Below are 13,117 nucleotides of genomic sequence, written 5' to 3'. Positions count from 1 at the left end.
ATGATTAGTCATATCCTCATTATTAACATTGTTAGCAATAGCATTAACTTGGTATAAGATCACTTCTCTCAGAAAAACAAAAGCTATAGCATCTATTCTACCATCATTTTGTTCCCTTTTTAATGATCTTAATATATGTAAGCTCGTTTTAAAAAGCAGGAGAGATGCACAGGGCATGTTGAGGTTAGGTCTTGGCCTCCCGGGGGGCTGCATCCTGTTATTCTATCGTTAAACGGTCCATGCTGCAGTTTAAAGACCATTCTGCTTCTGATCTGTAAAACTACAACACCAGATACTGAAGTCAGCACAAATTGTATCGCTTAAACTGAGGTTAATACACTTGTGTGTGAAGTATCTGAGCTACACCTGCAGAGAGAGATTACTTCCTGTCTCCATGTAACTCCTTGTCTCTAAAGTGTTTCCTGTTAGCTTCGCAGTAACACAGGGGCTGCAGTAGAATAGTCCATTTCTCTGAGGAACCTTCCTAACGGAGTGAAATGACCCGGAAGTCCCTCAGTGGCAGCCGTGATAAGTGCCGTTCGAATTCTCTAAATGAAAGGAAAGGAGGTTTCAAACTTCCTTTATAACCTCCTTTAGCTTAGGAACCTCTGGACCTCCCTTGACGAAAGGAGAGGAGAAAATGCTGCCCCACAATGCATTGCAGCCGCAGCATTTGCTGTCACACAACAGTCGGCCGTTCACGGAAACAACCGATTATGACCGAGAAATTATATCATGAGCGTTACGGTGCTTATTAAGCATTTTAAAACGTAGGTGGTAAGTTGCCAAAGTGCTTTGTTCTGAACGTTCATCAGTATTATAATCAAAAAGAGAAATATGAACGTTAGTTTTCACTGAAATGATCAAATAAAGTCAACATTTCACAGAGTTTACTGAGCTGTGTGGAGTTTGTTCAACTTCTAAAAGATGTTTGAATGGTGATATACATAGTGAAAGTGCAGTCGGATTCTCTAAAGTACCGCGGTCTCTTCTCCTAAATCCTTTGGAATTCTCCTATCCACTAACCCTTAACCCCGTGACGTTTCACTCAGAGGTCAAGGAATAGACGATAGGAGTAGATTTTTGGATTATCCGACCGCAACCAGGGGCTCTTCCCTTCTCTCCCCTCTTTGTGTTACTGAGTGATGGAGTCCATTAGAAAACATGGCCTCCTTTCTGTCTCCTCACTTATCCACAGGCAGCTCTGAAGAGTAGGAGGAATCCATGGGACATAGCACTAGGGAATAGATGCAAACACAGCTGAGCCGCCCGTGTGTGCATATTCCTAAAGTCAATAAAAACCAGCACAGCTTTATAAATATGGATTCACGGCTGCACACACTCAGCATATGCGCAGTGCTGTACCACGGGAAGGAAAAATGCTAATTCCACAATTAGCTTTTCTGTAATTAGCACCGAGAGCTAATTGCGGCGGATGTACAATTAGCATTATGTAGAGTGCTTTTCCCCAGACTGCAGGGCCAATCAGTTAGCCCCTTCATATAGTGAGGGAGGGGGGCACACACAAGAGAACTTGGTCTCTATTCACAGAGTCAATCATCTGGGTCACATGCTCTTTAGAGGAGGGAGGGGGTGGGGGAAGAGGGAAATCACTTTGTGAGCAGCCAACTGCAGCACAAAGACTCCTGATTGCATTCTGGACTCTGACGGGATTTTACTCCTGCACGGCCCACTCACTGCTGATTACAACCCCCCCCCAGTTACTTCCTAAATCCATCTGCAGCCCTGTCCTGTTCTCCATCCCCTCCTCTCAGTGAGCATTCAAGAGAGACAGAGCGTGGTGCAGGAGATATTACTGCTGCTAACATTAACTCCGATGTGTATCCTGTTGCAGGGGTCCGAGGTCAGAACAGTTCGGAGAGCGCCTTCCGACTGCTGGACAGCAACAAGGATGGCAGGTAAAGACATGCACGTGTTAAACTGTTAATAAACACAGAGACGTTCAGTGTTTTAGATGCACAGCATTCACTCATTCACCAACACACTTCCATGCCTTAAACTCCTTCATTGGACTGTTGTTAACTTCTGTAACAAAGTGAGAGTCACTATGGAACACTCATTGACTATTAGCTAGCCCTCCAACACATACGTGAGTTTCAGACAGAGGGTGAAAAGAGGTGCTGCAGCACAGGCAGTATGAGAAAAATAAAGGGCTTTTTGAACATTCAAGCATGGACACCTGCCACTCTAAATATTAATATGAACATGAGCTGGATATATCCTCTTTACACAGACGATCTAAGTGTGTTATCATTTTGTGTGTAGTGTGTATGGGTGGCACAGGCTGCAGAGAAATCAGAGAGCAGTACACAGATCATGGAGCAGAAAGCAGGTGCTGTGCAATGCACACCTACAGTGCCTCAGACAGCATTTCCATTAGGACACACACACACACACACACACACACACACACACACACACACACACACACACACACACACACACACACACACACACACACGCGCACACGGTATACCTTGAGAGGATTCATCACGTTTAATTTCCTCAGCAGTTGGTAGGCTCATATTGCAACCTGTGTGTGTTGCAATATGTGTTGTGTGCTTCACGACATCACAACTTGATGTTTAGAAGCAGTTATCATTGGCTAAACAGACACAAAATGAGATGAGTGCCCAGAATAAATGAGAGATTATCTGTGATAATCTGCGTTAATAATAATAATTAGCATTTCAATGGAGTGGATGAAGAGGGGGGGTGTTTAGCTGAGTCATTAGAGACAGATCCAGGAGATAACGAGTCGGCAATGAGCATTCTAATGCAAAGTCTGCAGCTCCTGCAGACTCCTGCATGCACGAGGGTGATTCTTCATCATGGAGGAAACCGGTGATGAACATAAAAAGCTTTATTTAAACACTCTCTGACACTGAAACAATGGCTTAGCTCAGTCTCAGTCATGAGAATCATATTAATGATTATTTTAATTGCTCAGTGGAATACATCTTCTTTAGGTTCCTGTTCAGGAGCATCACACTGAGTAAACATGACTCCAGGGGTTTGTTTCTGTCATGATTTTAGGTTTGTGTTTAGTTTCCTGTTTTATTTTGAAATGTGTTTTCCCATTGTGTCTCGTCTTGTTTTACTTCCTGTGTTTTCCCTCCGTTGCCTGAACTGTGTTCACCTGCTGCCCCTGTGTCCTGCCCCCCCCATTGTGTCTTGTCTTTTGATTACCCTTGTGTGTGTTTAGGCCCCGTCCACACGATATCAGTTGTATCCGCTAACGTTCTCTATCGTATAGACCAGGCATGGGCAAACTAAGGCCCGCGGGCCATATACGGCCCGTTGGGCTTTTTAATCCGGCCCGCCGAATATTGGTACAAAATTGTCCAAATTATAGTAAAGACCGCATTCATTTTGCCTTTTTCCTGCAATACCCGGCATTTCAGTTGATCCCACTAGATGGCGCACTCGAGACACAATTCACCTTTGCTGGAGTCTGGTCTCTCAGCTGGCCCCACTCGGCCAAGATCTAAGAACCAAATACGTCACGCTTACTTTGGAGGGGGTCGAGATTAACATGAGCAATAACAGTTCATGGCGAGTACAGCGAATACAAGTTGTAACAAGCAGTAGCGCTGAGCAAAGTGACTAGAACGCGACCACACACTGATTCTGTTTATTTTACCTTACTTTAATGAGCACCCGCTCACTGTTATTGACCATTGTGAAGAGGCAGACGTTTTCCTGTTGTTTTGTATTATTGCAGCTATCGGATGGAATCAATACGTGTGGCCATCACAACGAAAATCATAACGTAAAATATGCATGTAAAACGGCTTGCCTTATGCCACAATATGATAGCAAGGCTCCGAAACGGAGCCGCGGATACAGAGCCCGAATCCAATACACTTTGATAACGGTGTACCAAAGCGGGTAGGTCTGGGGACGAAACGCTTGCGGCTCCGTGTGTACGCCCTGTACGATCATTTCCTGAAAACGATGACGCCATAGCCCCGCCTCTCCTCACCCCTGCGTCATTGCTGATGCGTTTCACCAACCCCAGACGCTACTGACCATGATACAGATTTTAGTGAAAAATTAACTCCTCTACCACAACCATCAGCAACTACGGAGCCCTGCAGGGTTCATTGAGAGAAAAATAAATAAAACGTGGCCACGCTTTAGTAACTCGTTCGCACGAGTTAATAAAGCGTGCGCACGAGTTAATAAAGTGTGCGCACGAGTTAATAAAGCATGGCCTCGTTTTATTTAAATTGAGGGATTCCTGTCCGTGACTCACAGAATCTGCTGCTGCCCACAGCTGTTTTATAGAAGGAAAACCTCCGTCACTTTATGAAATCTCTGTGGCACCAGTGGCCTGTACTACGAAGCAGGATTTGCTATTTACACTATTCATTCATGAAGTATGACGCTGCGCTGTCAGCACGCGTCTCCATGTTTGTGATTGGTCAAATGTTGGTAACCCCGTCCCTTTCACGTGAACGCACTCTCAACCGGAGTGCACCGGAACGAACGATACTATCATAAACAAATGCCCACACACACACACACACACACACACACACACACACACACACACACACACACACACACACACACACACACACACACACACACACACACACACACACACACACACACACACACACACACACACACACAAAACGAGGCCACGCTTTAACTCGTGCGCACGCTTTAGTAACTCGTGCGCACGCTTTAGTAACTCGTGCGCACGAGTTACTAAAGCGTGGCCACGTTTTATTTATTTTTCTCTCAATGAACCCTCCAGGGCTCCGTAAGCAACAATAATAATATAATATAATAATAATCGTCATCGGTCTTATTCGCTGCTTTTGGTGTATTTTGTGGCGTAAGTACAGCGCCACTTACAGGCCCAGAATATGTACTACAGCGTCTCCAGTGTTTTCGAGCGTGGACGGACACGTTTCTTGAGCCGATTTTGTGTGGACGGAAGACTTATTTGAAAACGACTTCGGTTCATTTTCGTCTCCGTTTCGTCTCCGTGTGACCCTTGTGTTCCATGTTTGTTCCTGGCTGCTTTCCCTGTGATCCATCCTCTTGTCTCCCGGTTTGTGGATGTTTAGTTTTTCTTTGTTGTCAGATTCTTTTTTATTAAAGCTCGCTTTTTGTTGAGACTGCTTGATTTTTTATTTTTTACTGCTCTTGGGTCCTGCTGAGGTTTCCCTCATGTGATAAGATAATATTTTCCCATATCTCTCCCACTGAGAAATCATTCTTTATATGAATGTACCTTTATGGTGTTGTCTATAATTAGCTGCCCTGAAGGAGGTTTTATGGAATTACCTGCTGCTTATTCAATTAAATCTGCATATTTGCCATTAAAACAACTCAAATAACTACATTAACTATCTGGTGGAAATACTGTCTTTTTAACTTAATTGGACATTATGTTCAGGTTCATTTGTATTTTGTATAAAGGTCTTTATTTTTCTCTGCCCTCCGTCTGAAACCAGAGCCCAGTCTGCTCTGATTTGTTAGCTGGCCGGCTCTGTTGTGATTGGTCAACCGCTTAGAGATGTCCCGCCCTTAAACATATAAGGTGTTATAATGTTTTACAGACCATTTACATGCACAAAAACAGTAAAGGTAAAACCCCAACAAGTTTAAAAAAAAAGGTTTTCCTTTCATTCACACAGTTGCTAATATGCTATCAACATCTTATTCAGCTCATATGTTTTCACATGCTTTAATTAGCATGAGCTAACTGTGCTGTTGTGTGTCAGTCTGTCAGTGGAGGAGCTGCAGGAGAAGCTGGTCCTGGTGCAGGAAGAGGAGCTGCGCCTCTCTGAGGAAGAGGCTGTGGTGAGTCTTTCAATTTACACTGCTCTTCTGGGCATTAGTGAAGGTCCTGTCTGACCTCCTGAGCAAGGTTTTTATCCAATGAAGTAAATCGAATAAACCTTTATTCTGTTTGCTGGGGTCATTATGAGAGGCTGAGTTTCTCTGTTGACCGTGTGGTCCTGCTTTGGTTTCTTTTGTTGATTAAACATCGGTAAACTCAAACATTAGTACGGATGTTTATTAAGGAACGAATCACAGCGATGACCAAAATACTCCTGTTGCAACACATACAAATATAAAATCTGACCTTCAAATGGAGAACAACCAAAAAAAGATAGATTATGAAATAATAATTTAATGATGTACTGTATCACACATTCCCCATTGTCTTATTGGATTCTTCAATACCATTGGTAGTTTCTAAAAAATCAGTTACATTTTGCAAGATAAAAAAAAAAAAAAAAAAATGTACGAATATAAAAAGGTGGGGTAGGTAATTTTGGAGAAACCAGCTCGAGTGCGCTAGAATTGGAAAAAATCTGCCACTTCCTCACAGAGCCCCTCCTCCAACACATACGAACGCGCACATGACCAATGAGGGCACGAGATAAGTCTGTGCACAGATGGAAGGCTGACAGGCAGGTAGGCCATCCAGTTACTTTAGCCGGCTCAGATGATTGGTCGTGCTTTTTACAGCACCACGGCTTCCACAGATTACATTTATGGATTTTTTGTCAAAGCACTTAAGATATTCATTGCTATCGGGATGTTAAGAGCATTCCATGGAATATAACAAAAAGTGTATCTCGAGCCGGTTTCTGAAACTTACCTACCCCACCTTTAATTCTTTTTTTAAAATTATATTATTATTACTTTTTTTTGTCTTTATAATGCCCTTAAATTTCGCAATTTCAATATATGAACATGGATTGGATGTGGCTCTTTCTCATGTCCTGTTATCATGGATTTTTGTGTGTGTGTTTTTATTTAAAATGAGTTAAGGAAAGATGAATCGAAATCACTTATTATTGTCATACTGATATTCTGTACAAACTGTGAAGTCCACTGAGACATAACATTTGTGATATTGGGCTATATAAATAAACATTGATTGATTGACTTCTATTTAGTCAAACCAGAGATAACATTATTTTAATCCCAGAAACTGCCCTTAATTACTTTGACATCATGGGAAGTAGCTGCATTTTTTTGAACATGCGAAGAACAAGGCGGGTTTCTGGTACGGATTGGGCGGTGACCATATTTGCCATGAAGCGGGGAAATTAGACAGGAAGTTCCAGGAAGAAGGAACAGGGAGTTCCATCATCAGGACGGAGGGCCTTTTGTGCACACAGGAAGGAACACAGAGTTATTTCCTCATCAGTTTCTAATGTCTGCAGACTCTGATTACACACTCAGGGATGTCGTTTGGCATGCATCTTCCCTTTGTGTCATTTTCACACCTTTTTATTAGTCCCCCCTTTCTGTTTCCGTCCTCTTCAGAAGCTTCTGCCTCCGCACTGAAGGTGGTTTCCTCTTCAGCGGTGCAGATAATTCAGGAACAGAGAGGATTTGATGATGAAAGCAGGAAGTGCTCTTTCAGGGTTATCGTGTGTTCAGTCATTATGGAATACTCCTGCAGGAAGCACATCATCATCATCATCATCACTCACACTAAATCTGCAGAGATCCTTCCTCTCTTAGCATCTCTGGTGTGAGACCCAGTGGGCTGTGGCTATGTGCTGGAGGTTCCCTGATCTCACTGAGTATGGAAGATGTTTTTATTGCAGGATAAATAAAACCTGTGATAAGAAGAGAGCACAGTTGGAGAAATGTCACTACTTTTTAATTTAAAGTATGGATACAAAAAACAACAGTTGCATAAAGAAATATTGCAGTGATATACTATTGTGTATTCCACGTAGCTTCAGAAGAGAAGCCATTCGTTGGAAACAGGAAATGGAGACAATATGTTAGAGGACCACAGCTCTTAAGGATATAACAGACTCTTAATCTTTCCTATCGTGGATGTTTCTGCTTTTATTCAGACTGCAGTTTTGTTCCCTGCTGTGTGTGTGGTGTGCAACACAATCTAGTTAGTTATAGTTATATTGAATCAGTGTGCATGCTTTAAATGCTTATCCTGCAACACTGCACACAAGCATACCCCTGAGATTTCACCTGCAACTATAAAGAAATAAAGGGAACATGATGGTGGAGTGTGCAGCCTCCAGCAGGGGGCAGCAGGCCTCCAACAGAGCTGATGGGAAACACAAAGTCACATTCACAGGTCATTACTCTCTGTTTCCCAACAGATCCCTCCTGCGGGAGTGGATACTTCTCCGCTCCCTGTCTTGCAGTGCTTCTCGAACACTGTGTGTTCTAAGCAGAGTTTAGGGTCCTCTGTGAATATTTGGAGCAGTGCATGCTCTGACGTCACTGAGAGTAACCCAGGAGTTTGCTATGTGCGGAGCTCAGCTGATTCTCAGTGAAGCTAAGACTGTGGATGTAGGCCATCGTGTTGCATGCTCAGTGCACACTGTAACATCTCGTTAAGATGGAAACAATATCTCTTCTGTATTCCAACAACATCATCAGTGGCTGCACTCTCTCCAATAGCATGCATCCCCTTCCTCTCAAAAGCGTATTTGAGAGGAAGTCTCCACCTCCTGCTGGCGGCAGGAGGTGGAGGTGGAGACTCTTATGAGATGTCATGGTTCTTTGATAGGAGAGGCACAACCAATGATTGAGAGACTTCATTTATTTTAGGACTGCACACCTGACCCTCCTCCTCTCCTCTCCTCTCCTCTCCTCCTCTCCTCTCCTCTCCTCTCTCTCCTCTCCTCTCCTTGTGTTTACTTTACTCCTGCAGGAATCTGGGTCAGAGGGAGCGGGCGTACGTGGAGGGCCAGATGAGGACGCTGGACGAGGGTCTGCAGCTGAAGCAGCAGCTCATCGAGGAGGGGTCCTGCTGTGGAGGGAGAAACAGGTACACTGAGGCTGCTGCGGGGAACAGGACGGTTTCATTTATTGCTCTGCTCAGAACACCCTGAACATGCAGCTTTAATAATACAATCATTTAGAAAACACTTTTAATTGACTGTTTAATAAAATCCTTAGAGCTCTTAATGATTTTTCAAAGTTTCATGATTGTATTAATGACTGTTTTAATACGGAAAATGGTTGCAGGAATATTTCCTTCTTTGAGTCCAAAGTAGCTAAGATAATCTCTTCCGAGTGCACACATGTGATGTCTTCTTTGCCCAGAAGCTACGTTTCAATCAAATTGTATTGCACATGCTTTAATATCATTGTGCTGTGTATTCTAATTGACAGCTATGCATTGCTTCTGATTACACAACCAGTTTAATGTCTTCATCTCTGTAGCATCAGACTCCACCACTTAGATTCAGACCGTATTAAACATCAGTCTCAGTTCAGGATCATGCTTTATGTGTGTGTGTGTGTGTGTGTGTGTGTGTGTGTGTGTGTGTGTGCGCGTGTGTGCGTGCGTGCGTGCAGGCGCAGCTGCGGGAGCTGCAGCAGGTGGCAGAGGACCTGCAGATCAAACTGGAGGAGCATCGGAGGAGGAAGCAGGAGGCGGAGCAGACCCTGAAAGCTCTGGAGGCAGGAGACACCAGTAAGTGTGTGTGTGTGTGTGTGTTTCCCCCCCAGCCATTAACACTAGAACCGCCAGAGGTCGCTGTATACCTAAAACCGCCAGCGGGTCAAATTTACCCGCTATTGATTTTCAAGGTACAATGTTCTTTTATTAGTTTTGATCGCACAGGGATGAAACTTATAGCAATAGAATCTGTGGACTCTCATCCTTTCATATGATATAGTTTGTGCAGATGGCATGAAGCATAACATATCGCTACCAGTGCTGATTTAATGTGCCTGCTGTTTGTTTTTTGTAACCTTCTTTAAGCCTCCCCCTCAGTCAGCGTTGGGTTCAGTTGGAGGTCTGTGCCTCCTCATGATGTTTATCCGACATGATGGTACTATTTTATATTTGTCCCTCTCTGTACGTTCAATGTGCAGAGCTGCTGTTTGTCTGTCTCGGTCTGATTTCCTGACGTTCCTCTGAAATCAGGTGACCTGGTTCTCCTGCTTCTCCTCGTTATCTCTCCTCGGGAGCGACTGGGTTGAATAGAGGACCATTACTGAAGATCTCTTCTATCTAAATAGCTTCCATCATCTATGATGGGTGATCAAATCAAATCATTTCACAGTTATGACATACTGTATATGGGCAAACTTCCTCAAAATTACTTCCACATGTGGTTTGTTTTCCAACCCATGATTCATGTCATGATTAGTCATATCCTCATTATTAACATTGTTAGCAATAGCATTAACTTGGTATAAGATCACTTCTCTCAGAAAAACAAAAGCTATAGCATCTATTCTACCATCATTTTGTTCCCTTTTTAATGATCTTAATATATGTAAGCTCGTTTTAAAAAGCAGGAGAGATGCACAGGGCATGTTGAGGTTAGGTCTTGGCCTCCCGGGGGGCTGCATCCTGTTATTCTATCGTTAAACGGTCCATGCTGCAGTTTAAAGACCATTCTGCTTCTGATCTGTAAAACTACAACACCAGATACTGAAGTCAGCACAAATTGTATCGCTTAAACTGAGGTTAATACACTTGTGTGTGAAGTATCTGAGCTACACCTGCAGAGAGAGATTACTTCCTGTCTCCATGTAACTCCTTGTCTCTAAAGTGTTTCCTGTTAGCTTCGCAGTAACACAGGGGCTGCAGTAGAATAGTCCATTTCTCTGAGGAACCTTCCTAACGGAGTGAAATGACCCGGAAGTCCCTCAGTGGCAGCCGTGATAAGTGCCGTTCGAATTCTCTAAATGAAAGGAAAGGAGGTTTCAAACTTCCTTTATAACCTCCTTTAGCTTAGGAACCTCTGGACCTCCCTTGACGAAAGGAGAGGAGAAAATGCTGCCCCACAATGCATTGCAGCCGCAGCATTTGCTGTCACACAACAGTCGGCCGTTCACGGAAACAACCGATTATGACCGAGAAATTATATCATGAGCGTTACGGTGCTTATTAAGCATTTTAAAACGTAGGTGGTAAGTTGCCAAAGTGCTTTGTTCTGAACGTTCATCAGTATTATAATCAAAAGAGAAATATGAACGTTAGTTTTCACTGAATGATCAAATAAAGTCAACATTTCACAGAGTTTACTGAGCTGTGTGGAGTTTGTTCAACTTCTAAAATATGTTTGAATGGTGATATACATGAAAGTGCAGTCGGATTCCTAAAGTACCGCGGTCTCTTCTCCTTAATCCTTTGGAATTCTCCTATCCACTAACCCTTAACCCCGTGACGTTTCACTCAGAGGTCAAGGAATAGACGATAGGAGTAGATTTTTGGATTATCCGACCGCAACCAGGGGCTCTTCCCTTCTCTCCCCTCTTTGTGTTACTGAGTGATGGAGTCCATTAGAAAACATGGCCTCCTTTCTGTCTCCTCACTTATCCACAGGCAGCTCTGAAGAGTAGGAGGAATCCATGGGACATAGCACTAGGGAATAGATGCAAACACAGCTGAGCCGCCCTGTGTGCATATTCCTAAAGTCAATAAAAACCAGCACAGCTTTATAAATATGGATTCACGGCTGCACACACTCAGCATATGCGCAGTGCTGTACCACGGGAAGGAAAAATGCTAATTCCACAATTAGCTTTTCTGTAATTAGCACCGAGAGCTAATTGCGGCGGATGTACAATTAGCATTATGTAGAGTGCTTTTCCCCAGACTGCAGGGCCAATCAGTTAGCCCCTTCATATAGTGAGGGAGGGGGGCACACACAAGAGAACTTGGTCTCTATTCACAGAGTCAATCATCTGGGTCACATGCTCTTTAGAGGAGGGAGGGGGTGGGGAAGAGGGAAATCACTTTTGTGAGCAGCCAACTGCAGCACAAAGACTCCTGATTGCATTCTGGACTCTGACGGGATTTTACTCCTGCACGGCCCACTCACTGCTGATTACAACCCCCCCCCAGTTACTTCCTAATCCATCTGCAGCCCTGTCCTGTTCTCCATCCCCTCCTCTCAGTGAGCATTCAAGAGAGACAGAGCGTGGTGGCAGGAGATATTACTGCTGCTAACATTAACTCCGATGTGTATCCTGTTGCAGGGGTCCGAGGTCAGAACAGTTCGGAGAGCGCCTTCCGACTGCTGGACAGCAAACAAGGATGGCAGGTAAAGACATGCACGTGTTAAACTGTTAATAAACACAGAGACGTTCAGTGTTTTAGATGCACAGCATTCACTCATTCACCAACACACTTCCATGCCTTAAACTCCTTCATTGGACTGTTGTTAACTTCTGTAACAAAGTGAGAGTCACTATGGAACACTCATTGACTATTAGCTAGCCCTCCAACACATACGTGAGTTTCAGACAGAGGGTGAAAAGAGGTGCTGCAGCACAGGCAGTATGAGAAAAATAAAGGGCTTTTTGAACATTCAAGCATGGACACCTGCCACTCTAAATATTAATATGAACATGAGCTGGATATATCCTCTTTACACAGACGATCTAAGTGTGTTATCATTTTGTGTGTAGTGTGTATGGGTGGCACAGGCTGCAGAGAAATCAGAGAGCAGTACACAGATCATGGAGCAGAAAGCAGGTGCTGTGCAATGCACACCTACAGTGCCTCAGACAGCATTTCCATTAGGACACACACAACACACACAACACACACACACACACACACACACACACACACACACACACACACACACACACACACACACACACTCGCACACGCTATACCTTGAGAGGATTCATCACGTTTAATTTCCTCAGCAGTTGGTAGGCTCATATTGCAACCTGTGTGTGTTGCAATATGTGTTGTGTGCTTCACGACAATCACAACTTGATGTTTAGAAGCAGTTATCATTGGCTAAACAGACACAAAATGAGATGAGTGCCCAGAATAAATGAGAGATTATCTGTGATAATCTGCGTTAATAATAATAATTAGCATTTCAATGGAGTGGATGAAGAGGGGGGGTGTTTAGCTGAGTCATAGAGACAGATCCAGGAGATAACGAGTCGGCAATGAGCATTCTAATGCAAGTCTGCAGCTCCTGCAGACTCCTGCATGCACGAGGGTGATTCTTCATCATGGAGGAAACCGGTGATGAACATAAAAAGCTTTATTTAAACACTCTCTGACACTGAAACAATGGCTTAGCTCAGTCTCAGTCATGAGAATCATATTAATGATTATTTTAATTGCTCAGTGGAATACATCTTC

General features: G+C 43.6%; 1 protein-coding gene and 1 long non-coding RNA gene across 2 annotated transcripts in view; both read left to right on the top strand.

Moving 5' to 3' along the window:
* The window catches only part of LOC117463819 (glucosidase 2 subunit beta-like), a 66,754-nt gene that overhangs the window by 3,750 nt on the left and 49,887 nt on the right, over positions 1-13,117 (top strand). The window contains exons 7-8 of the mRNA XM_034106287.1: positions 1,856-1,919; positions 5,766-5,844. Coding sequence (XP_033962178.1) covers positions 1,856-1,919; positions 5,766-5,844 — 143 coding nt within the window. The remainder of the gene's footprint in view (positions 1-1,855; positions 1,920-5,765; positions 5,845-13,117) is intronic.
* LOC117463820 (uncharacterized) lies at positions 8,692-12,037 on the top strand. Its single transcript, XR_004553971.2, has 3 exons — positions 8,692-8,812; positions 9,346-9,463; positions 11,986-12,037. It is a non-coding gene; the product is annotated as an uncharacterized lncRNA (long non-coding RNA).

This window comes from Pseudochaenichthys georgianus, chromosome 18, assembly GCF_902827115.2.
Source record: "Pseudochaenichthys georgianus chromosome 18, fPseGeo1.2, whole genome shotgun sequence".
NCBI lineage: Eukaryota > Metazoa > Chordata > Actinopteri > Perciformes > Channichthyidae > Pseudochaenichthys > Pseudochaenichthys georgianus.
Note: the sequence above shows the minus strand (reverse complement) of the source record. Positions and strands in the feature narration are given on the sequence as shown.